This window comes from Hemiscyllium ocellatum, chromosome 10 (assembly GCF_020745735.1).
Source record: "Hemiscyllium ocellatum isolate sHemOce1 chromosome 10, sHemOce1.pat.X.cur, whole genome shotgun sequence".
NCBI classification, from domain to species: domain Eukaryota; kingdom Metazoa; phylum Chordata; class Chondrichthyes; order Orectolobiformes; family Hemiscylliidae; genus Hemiscyllium; species Hemiscyllium ocellatum.
The window spans coordinates 44,339,880-44,360,535 of record NC_083410.1 but is presented as its reverse complement, the minus strand read 5'-3'; the positions used below and the strand labels follow the sequence as shown (position 1 = coordinate 44,360,535).

The window sequence follows — 20,656 nt, the reverse complement described above, 5'->3', positions numbered from 1 at the left end:
ATAGGTATCCCTAAGGGCAGAATCTTTCCAGTACCTGCATAAAATGGACTATGGTGAGAAATGTGGGAAAATCAGATGGGATATCCATGGACACCCTTCTTGATGTTGAGACCAAGATATCGCAATTTCCAACCAACTGTTGGACATCGAGGCAAGATTCTCACTAATGAGTGGCGAGAGGTCAATTAGCAGGGAATATCGATCATTAGCTCCCTAAACATTACTTCATCAATATGCAGTCTCCCATTCTACTACCTGCTGGATAGAAACTCAATGCAAGAATTCCCCACGAAGAAAATCAGTGTGATATCTGGTGACTCCTGTTTCTTTCTCTGACCTCCACCTTGGGCACCCAGCATCACACCATGGGGCATAATTCACAGGCAGTTACAGCATGCAACCCAGGTCCATGACTTTTGAAATATATCACCTCTCCATGATCAGGTTTGGTCTGGGACTCATGATGCCAAGTGCAATCTGCATTGCATTCCATAATCTCTCAATTCCCAAATGTAATCTAAAAATAGAAAATAGCTATTACCACACCAGGAGGGGTGAAGTCGGAGTTTGTTTCTGCTGCAAAACACAAGTTTCACTTCTGAGCAACTGTAGGTGTGTCAAGGGGCAACTACATTAATCACACGTGTGGAGAATACAGTTTGATATCACTTGTCTAACTGTGTGGGGTGTAAATGCCGGTCACAAACAATGCCAAACTTATCATTTATCATTGCAGATTGAAGATTGTTTGTGAAGCAGAAGTAATCCCAGGCAACCTTAAAAAAAGTCAACTGTGAATCACTAAGCCCATAATGTGACAGCTCATTGGCTGTACAGGAACGCAGAACCAATTCCCTTCCAACTTGAACTGTAAGAATAACGCAAGATGCTCTTATTATCTCTAATGTCTTTCATGGGTGCTGATAAGCTGGGAGGAGAAGTGTTCAATACTCATGCAGCTCAATACTCATGCAGCATTCACAAGCTCCTACTATAACTTTGTGACATGACTGATTTGTTACACCTGAAACAGCAACTTCTCCACCTCCTGATGCTGCCTGGCTTGCTGCATTCTTCCAGACTTCTGCATGTCTACCTTGCATTCATTGAAGACATTCCATTACCCTCCTTGCTCCTTATCTGACTGTATGGAGGAGTATGCTAAACTATCATTTGAAAGTGGTGTCAATGCTGACGGCTCACATTATGAAGAACTTCTATCTGTTTTTATCTTCCCCACATGGCTTCTTTTCAAGCATGACTGATAGTTCTAACCACAGTAGTGGTAGTATCGATACTATTGTTGTGAAGCAATGAAGGCACAGAGAACTGGAGAAGGGATAGATGCGCCAGCAAGCCCAGGACCAGTAGCAACCTCCAGTAAATGCTGAACTGCCTCTACATGAAAAGGTCACAGTTGAAATTTGCTCCAGGATGTACAGGACGGCCAGAGGTTGTCATCCTCAATGCCATTTTCTCCATATGAATGAGGTAGTGTTAGCAAGGACAGAAGATCTATGGGACACTATCATAAGACTATACCAGTTGTTGAAATGGAATCTGTGAGCTGAAGGAGTGTCTGGTCATTCTATCCCTGTTGTTGTCAAGGTGATAGGGGCCCTGAACTTTTACATAACTGGATCCCTCTAAGGAAAGGTAAGAAAAGTAACCTTTGTGGCCTGATGCTTAAACAGTAATAGGTGTAAAAGTATGCAGTTGCACGTGCAATATCAGCCATTCCATTTATGTGCTATGGGAAATGTTGGTCTGTAGATGCTTGTCCCACACTTTGCACAATGAAGTATGACTCTTGGCTGCCCATGCTCGTTGGGGTGCACAATTGAGATCCCCAGATAATGCTGATACCAGGGATCCCAGGATAGCCTGACAGTAGGGAGTACATTTGACTGTGTGGAGAATCGGACTAACATTGGACAAGAGAGGTGGTAACTAAGTTAATTAGATGATCATGCAAGGAAACATTCTTGGCTGAGTGAAAACCTCAACAAAACTTGATGAAAAAAAACCTTAGCCAATTTATAGGAAAAATTCAGTCCTTCAATTCTCTTTAGTATGCTGAATTACATATATTACAGTTAAGATTAATTAAAAAAAACAGAAATGCCACAAGTTCTGTGAGGTCACACAAAGCATGGATAAAATAGGGAAAGTTCTCAAATTGAATACTAAATTTCTTCGAAATTTATATTGTTGTGGTCAGTGTTGTCCATGAGCTCTGAGAAAAAAAAGGTTAAGGGGAGAAATTTGTTTGCATAGCACTACTTCTAATGGCACCACACATAGGAGGCCAGGCAGCGCTGTAAACCTTTATTTGCATGATATTTTGCATTGATTGCTTCGAAGAATGCCACATGATCTAGGCCAGCAACATTCAATGGTATAATTGACTTAAATCTCACAAACAGGTTTTTCTTCCAGTAAATTCCTCAAGTGTTAATATACAATATTCCTGCTGCTAAAGAAGGGTGTTTGTAACACACGAGTAGCGAATGCTGAAAGGGAACAGCTTTACATTCAGTGCAAATTAGCTAAAATCCCTAAGTCCACCTACCTTTACCACCCAATTACATTTTTTAAGATATGTAGCATCTGTGAGTAATCATCTTACTAATAAAGTGATGCAATGAAAGACTAAAATGCATTTTTTTCAGGGATAATATCAATGGTTACTTTTAATTATATATATATATAACATTTTTCCAATAGAAAACTTCCAAATGTATTTCAACTGAATGTAATCACACCAAAACTGACAGTATGCTGAAGACAATATTGTGAGGATGATTGAGACTTCTACAAGTGGATTCCCTGTGATTCATTTTAAACAACAGAATTTGCTAATTGTACTGAATTTTAATTTCTGTATACTATTTTGACATTTGCTGATCATATTTAAACTTGGAAAAATTATAGTTTATGAACAAATTTTCCGTTACTAAATAATGTAGAATTTAAAGTAAACACAAATTCCATTTTCCTTACTTAAAGATCTGTGTGATGAGGCTGTGATATAGCTGGAGCAGACATTTATGAAAAATGGTATTTGGCACAGCTGGACAGCCATCTTTTCTTATGACAAATACAGGCAAGGATAGTCATTAAAGGTGAACATTTCATCATGGAAATTATCTTTGATAATGGTCTCATTTAAACACTGGGTGGAACTTAACACTGTCTTCTATGACGAGTTGATAGTGGGAATGTTGGATATTTAAACAGATGGAAGGGCAGCAAATGGAGAAGCCACAGTCTTCCTGCCTCCAGCTTGATTAAATCTGTGGAAGTAAGTCTGCCCCATCCTGAAGTGGGGAAGTTAGTAAGGGAGAAACTCCACCTGAAGGTTCATACCACCACAGCTAGTATTGATTCAGAAGTGGGTGGGATGCCTGCCATTGAAGAAGCATGGTAAGTAAACACATGCAGGAATGTTTGCAGGCTCTTGCAATGGGGGAGAAAAGACAGCAAAAGGCACTCTGCATTCACATTCTTTCCTTATCTTTTCTTGTTGTCTACATCCCCTCCACACCTGAAACCTGCCCTCGCCCCATCACCAACAGTTTCACAAGGGTGTCGGACTGGCAGCAATCACCGTATCCCTAGTATCGCTAATGTTCAACAGTGCTACTGGCCTCTGATTGACTGTCAGCAATTGACAGACAGGACTTCCACCTTGATTACCAGGGAAGGCCTGACACTGAGCAGGCTAAAGGCCTGAGTGGGACTTGATAGGGCAATCCTTCCCTAAAAGAGGTGACACAGGACACTCGCTGAGTCTCTAAATAGCAGATAAAACAGCCATCACATACTGCCTACTCACTGACAATAAACAAACTGGAAATGTAACTTTGTAATTGTACTCTTAAGGGTTAAAGAAACAAAATTGGTATTTTTAATGACTTCGTCATTATTCATAAAATAAATTATTTACAAATTCTATCTGTAAGAGGTTCATATTAAACAATAAGTCCACCTTTAATGTTATATTAATTTTCATCTGTTGCAACCCCGTCTTCTTTTCCTTCAAATTGTTTAACATACAGTGGATGGTAATTCACTTGCATAATTGGCTCAAGAAGTGAAAATCTTGCATCAGCCTCTACAGCCACTAATCTATCCAACTGACTGCAAGCCTAATTGGCAGTTTGTTTCATAATTTGGATTCTAAAGTGGCTGTATTGATGCTGAATAGGCAGCCATATTGTGGTGAAACAAAATGCTTCAGTGCTCAAACCAGAACTACTGTTTAATAAATAGTGTGAGTTTTATGGTTATAGGGTTTTCTTTCTAGTCTCTTGATTTGTAGGCAGTATTGCTCTAAATTTTGAATTGTGCACAATTAGGTTAGTATGATGAAACAAAATATTTTACAATTACATCACCGAATTCCAGATTAACTGTACAACTGAGTTGTGTACCTTTATAATCGATTTCACATACTCCAAATACATGTAAAACAATTTGCACTGTGACTTTTTTTGCTTAAGTCACAAAATTCATTTTTCATTTTACTAGGATAATTGAATCAAAACATAATTGTCTCACTTTTTTGCACAATAGTTGTTTCAAATGAAATGATTTCACTAGCCAAACAAATGGCCAATGCAAGCTGCACAAGATACTTTCAAATCATTTATTAAGGTTACAAATGTAACGAGGGCTATTCATTACTTAACTAGCAATTTCAAACAGTGACACTGACTTTGATTCAGAGCTGAAAACTAGCTGCAAATTCAGAAATCAATATTTGTGTATATCAATATTAATTCTGTTGTTCAATATAGAGAAACACATTGAATATCAGCAATGAGAAAAATAATATAAATCAAGTGTCGGTTCTGCTTTTCAGATGGCTGAAAATTAACTGTGTTATCCCTGAATCACATCTTTTTTGTTTAAGTTGAAGTGTATAACCAATCTGGAAGAAAATGTTACTAAGTTCAAGGTTTGTGCGAAGATTTGTAGCTCGGGTGCTCGTTGTTGTGGTTCTGTTCGCCGAGCTGGAAGTTTTTGTTGCAAACGTTTCGTCCCCTGGCTAGGCGACATCATCAGTGCTCTGGAGCCTCCTGCGAAGCGCTTCTTTGATGTTTCTTCCAGTATTTATAGTGGTCTGTCCTTGCCGCTTCTGGGTGTCAGTTTCAGCTGTCCGCTGTAGTGGTTGGTATATTGGATCCAGGTCGATGTGTTTGTTGATGGAGTTTGTGGATGAATGCCATGCCTCTAGGAATTCCCTGGCTGTTCTCTGTCTGGCTTGCCCTATGATAGTAGTGTTTTCCCAGTCGAATTCATGTTGCTTGTTGTCTGCGTGTGTGGCTACTAGGGATAGCTGGTCGTGTCGTTTCGTGGCTAGTTGATGTTCATGTATGCGGATTGTTAGCTGTCTTCCTGTTTGTCCTATATAGTGTTTTGTGCAGTCCTTGCATGGTATTTTGTAAACTACATTAGTTTTGCTCATGTTGGGTATCGGGTCCTTTGTTCTAGTGAGTTGTTGTCTGAGCGTGGCTGTTGGTTTGTGTGCCGTTATGAGTCCTAAGGGTCACAGTAGTCAGACTGACAGCCAGACTACTGCGACCCTTAGGACTCATAACGGCACACAAACCAACAGCCACGCTCAGACAACAACTCAATAGAACAAAGGACCCGATACCCAACATGAGCAAAACTAATGTAGTTTACAAAATACCATGCAAGGACTGCACAAAACACTATATAGGACAAACAGGAAGACAGCTAACAATCCGCATACATGAACATCAACTAGCCACGAAACGACACGACCAGCTATCCCTAGTAGCCACACACGCAGACAACAAGCAACATGAATTCGACTGGGAAAACACTACTATCATAGGGCAAGCCAGACAGAGAACAGCCAGGGAATTCCTAGAGGCATGGCATTCATCCACAAACTCCATCAACAAACACATCGACCTGGACCCAATATACCAACCACTACAGCGGACAGCTGAAACTGACACCCGGAAGCGGCAAGGACAGACCACTATAAATACCGGAAGAAACATCAAAGAAGCGCTTCGCAGGAGGCTCCAGAGCACTGATGATGTCGCCTAGCCAGGGGACGAAACGTTTGCAACAAAAACTTCCAGCTCGGCGAACAGAACCACAACAATGTTACTAAGTTGTTAATAATTCTACGATATTCGTTAATGAACACAACTCTGAAAATTGCTCTTGTTGAGAAAGTCTGGGATGTTGATGGGTTCCTATTAGTTGATTTCATTTGTCTCTCCATTAGGCCATGTGTTTAGCTGTCTAAACTCCTTCAGCATCTCTAAATCTCTACTTTGCTCTCTTTGTTTGCGTCCCTCCTTAAAAACCTATTTTCCTTTGTTTTTGTTACTTGTCCTAATGGTTCCTCAAGTGGTTTGATGTGGAACTTTATTTGGGAATGCTCCATTGAGATTTTTACATAAAAGGTGCTATATAATGCAATTTGCTGTTGCTTATGAAATAGTTATCCCCGGTTATTTGTTGCTTTGAGTTGCATGCTTACGTTGTAAAAGCTTCTGCAGGCAAATCCATCTGGTCAATAATGTTTTGACATTTCTTAGGGAGCTGAGTAACAGTTAAATAGATAAAGTCCATTTGAACATTTATACTTGTGCAGGCAAAAATATGCTCAATATTGCCATTGAGCATAACATAGAACCTTTATAAGAGTAGTTGAAGTACCTGTTGCAGCTCCTCCTGAAAACATTATAAGATTGGGTTTGGTGAGGTAACACTGTTTCTGGCAGGTTACCATAATTGAGAGTGATGAAAATTCAAACTTGCAATGCTTAAAAAATACTGTTACTTAAACAGATGTGGACATAAAGAGTAAAATAGAATAATAAATATACTATTGTTAGTGAATGAGAAACCCATTCAACACTCCACATATTACTGTTCAGAATAATTTCACCTTCACAGTATCTGAAAATACAACACCTAGTAGAGCCAACAGACTTTCAGGTTCATCCATGAAAATAGGTGGCTGAGGCAGCATTCCAACATAGCCTTCAGTACTCAAATTACTGGTGTACACTGCAGAAATAGGATCAATAACCTCACATGGAAAGGTGAGCAAATTCAGATATTTGTATTCAAATACTCCTACTTAAAATTCATTTGTTTATTTCTTTATCCATTGTTCTCCTCCTGTACCAGCACTTGGCTCTCATGGAAACTCATTCATGCACGATGCAATATTTCCAAAACTGAAGACCACTATTAACTATCGCTTTGTAAACACATGGCCTCCTGTAAGATATCCCAGCACATTTCTTTTAAAGGTTAATCACACCTGTGAATTTCATTGTCACAATGTTCATCGCATCAGGAATCACAACTATTTCATCACCAATGCCACTATGACACTTGATCAGTTCAAATGCCAGTGCAGTTATCCACTCAGGAGAAAGTACCAATTTACTCATAATAATTGTCTCTGGGGAAACATCAGAATACTAAATGAGAATGAAGAACATCCTCAATTTTGGAGACTGCAGGGCCCCAATATTCAAGACCGCCGCATTTGGGGAGTATTAATCTTCTGTAGAAACAGTGGAGGTAGTTTATAGCTTGAAATAATATTTAAATGGGAGGAGTCCAGTATCCTCAAATTGCAGGAAATGTCCCATGACTCTGACATACTGGGAGATGTCTACAGAATCATACAGTAGGAATAGCTCCTGAAGATATGCTGACCAGCAGTTAATGTTTGTTTAATAGATGGGTCAGCTGAGCACCATAGTTGCACACGGTTTTCAAGACCTGGCTGCAATTATTTAATCTGTGGTGTCCAGTAGCATCTTTGAACTTGTCCAGTACCCAAGGGCTGCAAATAGTGTGCAGATTATTTAAGCCCCAATCAGTGCCTGTATAAAATCAGCTAGAGTCAAGGGCAGGCACTTGTTACTAACCCTCCTGCTGCTTCTACTGATTTATTCCACTCACACTAAGCATGCTGCAATGTTAGGGTAGAAGTATGGAGCAAGCCACTAACTGGGTTTGTACAGTCATTGATCGAAATAATCTGCATCCCAAATTACCTTGAAATAAATGGCAACTTGAGGTTCACCTAATTTCCAATGCATATCCTAATTCCAAACAGAGACCTTCAGTTTATTTATAAGAGGTTCTATTTTCTGAGTTATTGCATTCAATTCTGTGGATTTGCAAAGTGCGTTCACTGGTAAGAAATGCCATATTCAACCTATCTATAACCTTTCAGCAATTATCAGTAAAGATTTTTTTGAGACAATTTGTAGCCCAGGTTGAGGATCTGGATGTAGGTTTGCTCGCTGAGTTGGAAGGTTCATTTCCAGACGTTTCATTACCCTACTAGGTAATATCTTCAGTGGGCCTCAGGTGAAGCACTGTACATGATTCCTGCTTTCTATTTATATGTTTGGGTTTCTTTGGGTTGGTGCTGTCATTTCCAGTTCTTGGGTCTAACTCGATGTGTTTGTTGATAGAGTTTCGTTGACATTCCATGATGTCACCAACATAAAGAAACCCAAACATTATGAGAAAGAGAAATCAGCCACAGAGAAGTTTTAATATTTAGAGGACTGCTGGAGTGTGAAGTAGGTTACTATGAAGAGTGAGACAGAGACCATTGTATGTTTGTTTACTTTTAGTAGTAGCATGAAATGGCTTGCTTTACCCAAAGCTACGTCAGTTGTGCTTTCTGGTTACAGGATACCTCTATCAGTCCAAAGAGATGTGCAACCAGCCACATAACTGAGTAACACCTTGCATGAGTTTCAATGCTGCTATGATGCCAGGTATTCAGGCTGAGTTTTCTAGTCAGTAGCTGATTAAATCAAACACCACCTTCCTTCAGTTGTTCATAATAGGCAGATTATAGACAGTACTCTGCCCGTAGCTGCAAAACCAAAAAACAAAATCTCTACTGCTAGATGAGATCGTTGAGCAAGTACTGACCAATCCTGACCAAGCTAATCTCTACAACCGATTTGAAGACAACCAATTAAACCCATAACATAGCTCACTTAGAAACAACATGTGCCCTTATGCAGAGATCCAATCTATGCAAACAAAAGGAATATGTTTAAGTTGTGCATCTATACGAACAGCCTATTGATTCTGCGTGCTTTCTCACAGTATCACCTCAGCCACAGTCAACTTGTGAATCAGTCTGTACCCTTTTCTTCTGTAGAATAAATTATTGCAACTGTTTGAAATTTGGCATTCTTGTGTTTTTCCTGATGAGTGCTAAATGAAAAGCTTTGTGAATCTGTCCTCTTTTCAGCAATTTTCAAAAAGATCAAAATGACCCTGACTGTTGCATGGATTCAGATACCTCAGCATTCTGACCTATACTTGGATGCTGCAAGTATCTCACGAGGGTAACCTTTGATCTCTAAATGGACAATCCTCCAGTTTGCTTTTCCCTTCAAATAAAACTGGTATAGTTAACTGGCATAATATTAAAGTATTGCACTGGCTACATGATAACTGGGCATTAACCTTTAGACAAAGTTAGCAGTAAGTGACCAGCTACATGTTGATGTGATAACATTTCTTTCAGTACATGAAGGGCTTTGTACAATGCCTACAGCAGATGGTTTATGTTCAACAATCAGCTCCTGTGCTTTCAGAAGTCTGTCACTTAAAGGAAATGTGTATGTTTAAGGACAAAACAATTAGTTAGTTTGCTTTAAAGTAACATGACAGACCTCCAAATTGTTTTGTAAAAACTTGATGAGGATCTGCCCTCTTTACTATAGACAGAGAAAAAGATACGTGTGAAACACTGGAGTTGGGGGGGGGGGGTGAAAATACTGCTGAAAATGTGATGACAAATATGTTCACAAATTATGCTGCAAACAAAATCAGTGTCATGATTGAATTTCCTTTACAAGGTGGCAAGACTTCAACAGAAGGTAACACATAGAAACTTCTGAGATTAACTTATTAAGACAAATAGTCCATTAAAATGTTGTATTATTTTTCATCTCTAGCAAGTTTTAATATGCTGATTTTATTATACAGATGCACAGTACCTGCTGCTGAAGGTCCAGGGGGAGGTGCTGCCTTTCTTCTACGTTTGATATCTCCTGTACACAGAGATCCGAAATGAACGCTTGTTTGTCTGCAAGTAATTATCAAAGAAAGTTATTAACTGGGACAAAACACCACTGCCTGTCTCCATACAAACACAAAGCCTGTATGATCTAATGCTGAATCAAAACACCCACAATGAAGATGTAGCTGCATAATAAAGCTACCAATCTTGTTTATATCAAAACATAATTATGCTTTTGGACAACTACTCAGCAGCCAAGCTGCATCATAAATTGTTACCAGAATGAATAATATAAAAGGAATGCTTTTTAATTTTCAAAACTGGCAATCTTTCCAGCTCCACATAAAATCAAGCAGCACTGCTTTGACAGGCAAATGTTGGAGATTAATTATCTATAGGGATTACAATACAGTTGCTGAGATTTCAATTGGCCACTAATACTTCACTGTCAGCATCGCATTCATTAACGCACAAACGGGCAAAAATTGAAATGAATCTTTTAGATAGACCTCCAATTGAACCTGAAGACCCCATGAGCACCCAAGGTACAGGCTTAGCAGAGAGCTTTGCTTCAGTAATTTTGCAAAGAATTGATTATCTGTTATGCTGCATTGAGATATCTACACTATTGATCACGGAGATTAAGGTACTCAGGCATCTTTTATTTTCTCATAGAAAGACATGCTATACTTGCAACAAATAACACTAAGTAAGGACTACTTTGTTATTGTTGTCACTCTTCATGTAGAACACAGCAGTTACTTTTTAATTTAAAATCAATGACAGCCTGAAAGGCAGTCTTGTTCCATCAGCATAAATGAACCATTTATCTTTCCAAGGAATACTAGTTTGATCATCAGACAAGGTGAGAGCAAAAAATATATATTTAATAACAAGAAATGCTTCTGAATGCCAATCATCAACAATCATGATTTTGGTGAATTTCTTTTTCTTGTTTTTAAACAAATACCAGCACATTGTACATTTTAATTGGATACAGTGTTGTAAAATGTTACACACAAACTTTATATAAGCACATTTCAAATGCTATTAATCTATACTTTTTTTTATCTATTAACTCATCTCAGTTTTGAAAGATACAAAATAAATGTAAGTCTCACTTATACTAACGTTAAGTGAAGGTTCCTTGGAAGTTTTATCAACAATTTATTTTTACTTTGATATTTAACATCAATCTTGATGATCTGTGCATTGATAGTTACAATAAATAGCTTCAATAACGAAAGATCACACCACTTCTGGCTGGAAACCTATGCTCCACCTAACATGCATGAGATAAAATTTCAAAATAAATTTATAAAAGTTATCAATAAATCAATTTTTAATGACGAAAAATATTAGATTTCCAGCATCTCATTTTTTAGTCAGTTTTCTGAAATCACGGTTCACAAAGGACAGCTCTATTGCAATTTTAAAACTTAAAATATATGCAAGATAACAGCTTGGAAGTAGACGTCTGAATTACACAAGGTACCAGATTCACCATGACTCCCTCCTTTACTAATGGGCTATTAATAGATTGGAGATGGAATTTCTGCCCTTCAAGGTCAGTATGTCCTGTCTCAGAAAGTAACAGCCAGTCGGAAGCCAGGAACTGTCGTGCACTTTGGGTGTGTGTTGACGGATCATTCATACTTGGGGTCTCACTGAGGGGGGCTAAGCTGGCAGGCAACAGTGAGGTGCAAGGCCCTTTGATGAGCTGAGGGGGCTTGTAAGGGAGGGACCCCAAACCCCTGCCAACCAGCAGCCTACTGAAGTGCCTCAATTGATCTACTGCCTGTCAGTACTGGTATAATTGAGGTGATGCAGGACGGTGGGAAGACAGTGGGCAATACACCCACTGGATTTAATGAGTTGCCATGCCTTCAAATCCACTGGTGGGGGAAGATTGTTAAACCCAGTCTATTACTTTTGAGAATGACAAAAGCAGTGCTTGTGTGTAACATCACAATAATATATTGAGATACTTTTAAATTATTCAACACATATAAACACAATACAATATTGCATTATGAAAAGACAGCAGTTTGTAAATCATATATATTAAGAGCATCCAATTACTAAGCATGATAGCTCTAAACTTTATAAAACCTACAGAACACACTGAAAACATGTCCCTTTAAGTTTTAGGACAGTCTTCCTTCTAATGAAGAGGAAGCCTCTCTCTTTCTATTGTGTATTCCCCATCAATTGCAAAAGTTAAATTTCAATATTTATCATTGTACATATTTCAACTTCAACGATGAAGCAGAACTGGTATCTTAAGCGTGAAGTGGTTCAAACATCTGTGGAGGGCTATACATGGAGAGAAGGTGTGCAGCAGTGAGTACCAATGGGCTACTTAAATGTGAGTTTTCTCCCTTCATAGAATAAAGAGAAAGAAGTTAGCAGATAAGTAAATTTTATTTAGAGAACTATTATTAAGAAGTCTACGCAAGCCGTAACATCTCAGAACAATATGGCATCAATGGAGACCTTTCAGCCCAACATACCTTTGTCAGACTTTTTTGTGTACTTACTGATCTAACTCTACTTCCATTATTTCCCCAGTGCCCTAGAAGTGTACTGCATCTGCTTAACAACAATTTGCAGGCAGTACATTCCAGGTCACAACAAGTTGCTGTGTCAAGTAAAATGTTTTCTCATGTTGTCTTTGGCTTTCTCCATCATCACCTTAAATCCATTTATCCTGGCTACCAATCCTTCTGGAACCAGATAAAATTATTCCTATTTACTTTACTCTCATCATAACTTTGGACACTTCTGTCAAATTGTGTCTTAACTTTTCTGAACACAAGTTATCACTTTCCATTTCTCCACATTAATTACATTTGCTGTATGTTTGCCCAATTCTCTAGTTTGTCTATGCACTCTTGAAATCCCCTCAATGTTTAATACAATTGCATGTTATCTGCCGACTTTACAATCATGCCTTACACAACCAACCAAAGGTCATTAATATATATGGGCTCAACTGTTCTGTTAGAGATCGGAATCCCTATTTGCAACCTAGATCAGACAAAAGGTCGCCAAAACACTGTCCAGGATGATTCTGGTCAGACTTTTGATATGTAATCCATCCCAACAAAGGCCGAGCATACCTTGCAGTGGATTGTTGCAGAAACTATACACCTTTTTTATGGCAGTAATGGCAGCATTCCATATTTAGAGCCTCAAAGCCACTTTGACAGCTACTGAGATAATTAAGAGTGTGATGGGATAGTGCGCTGGTTGCAGGGAGGTGGGGTGGGAACTGATGATGAGGGTAGACTGGTAACTGAGTGGATTAGGGAATAGGGTGGCAAGTAGATGGATGAAAAGGTAGGTTGACTGATGGGTGGCTGAGGTGCAGTGGAGTGGAGAAGGAGGTTTGGATGACAAGTGAGTGAGGGGTAGATGCCAGCTGGGTGAGAAGTAGGTTGGCAGATGTTGTGTGAATGTGTAGGATGGAGCTCTGAGAGGTCCTGAGAATATCTTTCAGGGTAAGCCTGGCCTCTGACTATTCAGAAACTGGAAGATTTGGGCTATGAATACAGCAGTGGGCCCAATACCAACCTCTAAGGACCATCACTGGTCCTCACTGCAGACTGGAAAACGACACTGTTTACTGCTACTTTCCTGCCTTTTGCTTATTTATTAGCCAATTTTGCACCCATGTTACCTCTATCACTGTATTTTTAATGTTAGCAAAATTAAAAGCTCTAACAAATCTAACAAGCAATTCTTCCTTTTTCTTAACTTTAGGCTTCTCCACATGTTATTGATCAACATTCTGGAGGCAATATCCTACCTCTCAAGAGATAATGTTATACCAGAATCTTCATTGTTTAGCTCACAAGAAAGCATTAAACAACAGGCTATTCTGCTTATTAAATCATTTATTTCCATAGGCCATCTTTCTTCCAATTCTATTTTGGACTTGATCCAATAATTTAAGGGGAAATACTTAAATTTATTGCATGGGAGTATTTAACAACATTTTCCTCTTATTTAGATGATGTAGAAAATCCTGTACAGAACAAACACATTTACCTTTGAATAACAAACTTGAATGTAACTAATTTACATCAGCGATAAAGTAAAAATCAATTTTATGTTTTAACTAATGGTTTTGAAAGGTATGACCTCTTCTCAGGGACTAATATGTGCTATATTGGTTTAGGCTCTAGTTATACTGCCAATTCTGATGCAGCTAATAAATTCCTATTTTGAACACTGATTGCAATCAGACTGGCTTCAGCAATAACAAAGCTCCATGGTCTGCACTTCTGATGCATTCACAAAGCTTTACACTTTCCAAATATTATAGCAAAGCAGTAAGAATGTCCGATTTTAGCCCATCATTAAAATCATGCTATAAAAGTTTAAAATTAACAAAGCTGTCCAATGGAGCATACCTGACGGTGCCAAATGTGACAACCATGTTATTTTGTTAACTTTTAAGTTGCACACCTGAAGCTACTTCTCATCAATGTAAGAGTGGCAGGTAAAGAAATGTCCTTGAATATATATTTTTTCAATTATTTTAACCCAATCTGGAATTACTTATTATGACCAATGAAATTCTTACAGGCAGAGAAAGGACAGTATTTTCCACAGTACACAAATAACTTTTGACATTTTGAATAGTCTAATGGCTCATCCTTGGAGCATTGGACATTCCAAGAGATTTCAGCATACCTGGACCATTTTCAACTTACTAACCAATAATAATAGGGTATTTGGTGCAGTCAGCGTAAGAAAGAAATGTAGTAAGTTCCAAATTAGATTTACAATGCATATTGGTGAACACATGGGGTGTGGTAAATAAGATTGGTGAGCTGCAAGCACAGTTAGCCAAGTGGAAATATGGGGCTAGGGTTTATGTTCTCCTTCTGGCAGGTTAGAAGGCAAGATACTTGTAAAATCAAGAAGATGGCCTGTTTTCCCATACCCAACATGTCAGATATTTCACAGGAGAGTCATCGGATCGCCTGTGTCCTTGGTCCTTTTGAAGCCACTTATGGCCATTTAATAGAAATTGCAACAGACTACCACAATGTCCAAGACCTTGGCAGGTATGTATTACAGGGCATTATCTGACTGCTCCAGGCACCTTACCCAGTGCTCTCTGAGTCTGTGATTTCTCCATTTGGTGTGATTCTGTTGTGTTGTCCGATATTGGTAAAGAAGGCATCTATGACTTAAATGATGCCACAGAAGTCCATTGCTGATCATGGCACTTATGTCTGTAATAATCTGCCCAAAAAGTCTCCGTCTGGTTCACTATTGGCTGTCAAAGCCTCCCAGCAGCTGGTCTAACTAAAGTCTCATCTCTGAAAATTTGAAAAGTTCCTGGAAATGGGCCTTTAATGAACCTACAATGGTTTCAATTTCCTGTTTTAAAAGGAGCAGGCAAGTTCCAGGTCCTGCTCCCTGCTTTGCCTTCTAGAAAGCGAGAGTGGAACTGGAAACCAGACGACTTCTGACTGCATGCATCACTGCATGTTTTTACAACTGGGGCTAGGAAATTATAACCCAAGATGTTCAGGAAAAATAGGGAAGGAAAAGAGGAAATATGGCAATATTGACTAAGGAGAATATTATCCTGGAAAGTCCAGCTGGCTTAGAGGGGTTATGGGCTGAATCTGTTAAATTGGAGGTAAAAAACAATTGAGGGTTTGTCACATTGCTCAGTGCATCTTATGGCTGAATAACTAGTGGGAAAATAGAGGAGCAACTTTGCAAGGAAATTACAGAGATGCAAAAAAACTATGAAGTTGTTATAATAGCGGATGTTAATTATTTTATTGTCAGCTGCAATAGTTAATGTGAAAAGGGCAGAGAAGTGGGGAAAAGGTTCTGGTATGCATTCAGGAGAATTTTCTCAGTCAGTAATGTTTACAGACCAATAAAGGAAGGAGGCACTGTTGGATTTGGGAAATTAGATTTTCCAAGTAACAGTAGAAAATATTTAGGGTACAGTGATCATAGTAAAAGGTTTAAGTTAGCTATGCAAAAGAACAAAGAGATCAGAGAACGGTTAACTGGAGTAAGAACAGATCACTTTCAGGTAAATTGGAATCAAAAGCAGGTAAGCAAAACTGTAACAGAACAATAGGCTCTCTTTAAAGAAGTGATTATTCAGGTACAACTCAGGTAGATTGCTCTAGGGAGAAAGGTAGGACAACCTGAGCCACAGCTTTCTGGATGACTGGATGCCTGAATAACAATGCAAATGAGAACTAGCTGAAAATTCAGAGGGAAAGTGAAAAAAAGCAGCGAACAGAAAACAAGAAAAGAATTTGGCAGCTAACCTGAAAGCAAATATAAAAGTCTTCTTTATGCATATAAAAAGTAAAAAGGTAGCACAATGAGAATGGCGTTGATTAGGGTCCAAAAAAGGGACATAAAAGCCAGAGAGCGTGGCTAAGGTACTCAATGAATACTTCACACCTATTTTTAAGGAAGACAATACTGCTAAAGCCCTCATAGTGAAAAAGAAAGTTCTTGATATGTTTAATGGGCTAAAAATTGACAAAGAGCAGATATCATAGATTCTAGATATACTTAAAATTGATAAGTCACAGGATTCCATTCAAGGATACTGAAGTAAGGGGAGAAATTGTGCAGACACTAGTTATAAGCTTTCAATCCTTGTTAGACACAATAATGCTACAAGAGCACTGGAAATTTTCAAAAGTTACACTCCTGTTCGAAAAAAAGTAAGGCTAATTAGTTTACCCTCTGTGTGGAAATGCTTCTAGAGATGTCAATAAGAGAGAAAATTAATAGTCACTTGGACAAATATGGATTAATTAAACAAATTCAGGCTGGATTTATTAAAGGAAAATTATGAATAACCAACTTGATTAAAACAGTTGGAGATGTAACAGAGAGGGTTATAGTGAGGGCAATGCAGTGGACGTAAGTGTCACAAAAATATTTACGTAACAGGGAAATGCGGAAATACTCGACCAGCAATGACATATTTTGAAATGTAAACCACTGTTGTAACGTAAGGAAATCTAATAATGAACCTGTATATAATTTGGCTGTACCACCTTGTTTTTAATGACATTGGTTTAGGGACGTTTACACAAAGATACACTCGCCTGGTCTCCTTTGCAACTGTGCTGAAAATTTAATGTTTCTTGAGAAGGGAGATGGAATTTCAGTTTAATGGCTCCTCTTCAAATGCATCTTTAATTATGTAGCATACCTTCAGTTAGTTACATGTAAAAATTTTAAAAATACCTACTTCGCTTTATTTTACTTGACTTTGGCTTCTAACTATTTAGCAACATTTCTAACATCTTCACCTCAACAAAATAGTAAACTTTACTAAAAGGAAAGTTAATATGTTGCAACAAAAATGAGAAAGAAAGCTGGAAAAACTCAGTGGGTCAGATAACATCTTGGGAAATAAAATCCAGTTAGTCATTGCTTCAGGTTTAAGATCTTTTCTCAGGACTTTTTCTGCTCACAGCAGAAGAACTGTAATCAAACCAACTGCTGCCTTCATCCAATGCAATTCCTGAACAGGAAGGAACATTCCAAACCCCATGCTATGTTTATTTTGAAACTTATGAAACAGGTGAGGGAGTGAAAGAAGCAAAAGATGGGGCATTGCAATATAATTGGGAATCAGTTACAACAGTGAGGAGGGACGACATCTTAGAAGGCTCCTCAAATGGAACCAAGTGGGTAAAACATAAAAACCAAAATGGAGCAATTGCACTGCTGGGAGTGAACAAAAGCAAGCAAGCAAGCAAGCACCCCAACCCCTTTCCCCACCCCCCCACCACCAACACACACACACACGAACACACACACGAACACACACACCAGTCTGGGATAAATAGGAAAATAGACATGCAGGCACATTTCAGAGAAGTATAAAAGTAAAACATTAGTAACAGTATGGGATTTTAACTTCCCCAATATTAACTGGGGTAGTTCTAGGGTGAAAGGTTTAGACAAGCAGAATTCTTAATATGCACCCAGGAGAGCTTTATAAGCCAGTATGTAGACAGCCCTAGAAGAGACAGGGTGGTTCTGGACTTAATTTTAGATGATGAAACTGGGCAAGTGGTTGAATTATCAGTGGAGAGCATTTTGCATATAGTAATCGTAACTCCATCAGATTCAAGGTTATAGTGAAAAAAGGCCAAGGGTGGGCCTGAAATCAAGCTTCTATATTTGGGGGAGGAGGCTGATTTTATCAAGATCAGGTATGATTTGGCCAGAGTTGAATGGGAACAGAGCACAGGGACACGTTCAAGAAGGAAATAGAGAGAGTATAGGGCCAAGATATACCAATAAAGATAAAGAGTGGGACCAACAAATCCAATGAATCATGGATATCAAAGGATATACAGGATTAGATAAAGACAAAAAGGCATGTTTATGGTCGAAATCGAGGGCTCAAAATAGCAGGAGCCCTGGAGGAGTACAGAATGTGCAAAGGGAAACTTAAAAAGGACATTAGGCGAGCTAAAAGGAAGCATGAAAGAATGACGGTAGGTAAAATCAAGGTAGATACTAAATTATTTTATAAATACATTAAAGGTAAAAGCATGATGAAGGAAAGAATAGGGCCCATTATGAATCACAGTGGTAATTTGTGCATGGAGCCGGAGAACATAGGTAGGGTTGTTAATGAATACTTTGTCTCAGTGTTCACAAGTGAGAGGAACGATGTGAGTACAGAAATTACAGAGAAGGACTATGATATACCTTAAAAAATTAGCATAGACAGAGAGGAAGTTCTGGGTTATCTGACAGGCAAAGAGGTAGATAAACCTCCAGGACTAGATGAAATGTATCCCAGGCTGTTGAACGAGGCATGGGAGGAAATAGCAAAGGCACTAGCAATAATTTTCAATTCCTCTCTGGCCACAGGAGACATGCCAGAGGACTGGAGGACAGCCAATGTGATACTATTATTTAAGAAAGGAGCAAGTGATAAAATTACAGGCCAGCCAGTCTAACCTCAGCATTGGTGAAACCATTGGAGGCAATTCTGAGGCATGGAATTAATCTGGACTTGGAGGGGTAAGGAATAATTGAGAACCATCATGATGGTTTTGTTAAAGAGAGGTCATGTCTGACCAATTTGTTTAAACTTTTCAAAGAGGTGACCAAGTTTGTAGATAAGATCAATGCATTCAACATAGTCTATTTGGATTTCAGCAAGGTTTTTGACAAAGTCACGCAAGGAAGACTGATAGCAAAGGGCTGAAGGGATCCAAGAAAATCTGGCTAAACGATCCAAAACTGGCTGAGTGGCAGGAAGCAGAGGGTGATGGTCAAGGATTGTTTGTGTGTCTGGAAGCCCGTACCTAATGGAGTTCTACAGGGATTGGGGTACTGGCTATTTGTGGTCTATATAAAGGACTTGGTCTTGAATGTAGGAGGGTTGATCAGTAAATTTGGGATTGAGATGCAAATTGGTGGAGTGGTAAATAGCGTGGAGTATAACTATAGATTACAAAGTATAAAGGGGCTGGTCAGATTGGAATTCAGTCTGGATAAGTGTGAGGGGCAGGGCAAACAAGGCAAGGGAATAGATGATGATTGGTAGAACACTGGGAAGCACCGAGAATCAGAGGAACCTTGATGTGCAAGTCCACTGGTCCTTAAAGTAGCAGGACAAATAGATCAAGTGATTAAGACGACCTATGGCATATTTGCCTTTATCAGCCAAGGAACTGAGTTTAAGATCGGAGGTTATGTTGAAATTTTATTAAAAGCTGGTTAGGCCATAGTTTGACTATTGTGTGCAGTTCTGAAATCCATATTGTAGGAGAGATGAGATTCACTGGAGGTTGCAGAGGAGTTTGATTGGGGCATTGTCCAGCTGCAGAGTTTCAGTTATGAAGACATTGAGGTTGTTTTCCTCGGAACAGAGAGAGTGAGGAGGGTCATCAGTGAGCTGTACAAAATATGAGTAGCATAAACACGGTAGACAGGAAGGAACATTTCCCCTTGGTAGAGGGATCAATGACTAAAGGCAATAGATTTAAGGTGAGTGGCAGGAGCTTTAGACGGGATGTGAGGAAAACTTTCTTCACTCAGAGGGTGGTGTGAATCTGGTACTCACTGTCTGTAATATGTGGTAGAGGCAGAAACCTTCATAATATTTAAGAAGTATTTAGTTGCACAATGCAATGCTAAGGCATACAAGGCAATGGACTAAGTGCTGGAAAATGGGATTAGAATAGTTAGGTAGTTGTCTTCGGCTGGCGCAGACTCAAGGGGCTGAAGGACTTTTTTCTGTGCCATAGACTCTAGTATAAAGACTCTTCTATTGTTCATGGTCATCCTGAAATAACAGTATCAATGCCTGGCCTCAATGTACAGTAAGCTACAGTATGTGCTTCTGGCCTTCCTTCTTAAATATGTTTAAATATACTTTGTTTGAATACTCAATGCCTTAAAACAAAATAGGATATTTCTGTGGTAACACTGTCTTCAATTATCTTGAAATATGAAGTACATTAAGAGTTAAAACACTCCCTCCACCACAGACACTCGGGAACTGCAGTGTGTACCATCTAAAAGATGCACTGCAGAAAT

General features: G+C 38.8%; 1 protein-coding gene across 1 annotated transcript in view; it reads right to left on the bottom strand.

Moving 5' to 3' along the window:
* The window catches only part of gpatch2 (G patch domain containing 2), a 298,747-nt gene that overhangs the window by 19,013 nt on the left and 259,078 nt on the right, over positions 1-20,656 (bottom strand). Inside the window, exon 7 of the mRNA XM_060831453.1 lies at positions 10,053-10,141. Coding sequence (XP_060687436.1) covers positions 10,053-10,141 — 89 coding nt within the window. The remainder of the gene's footprint in view (positions 1-10,052; positions 10,142-20,656) is intronic.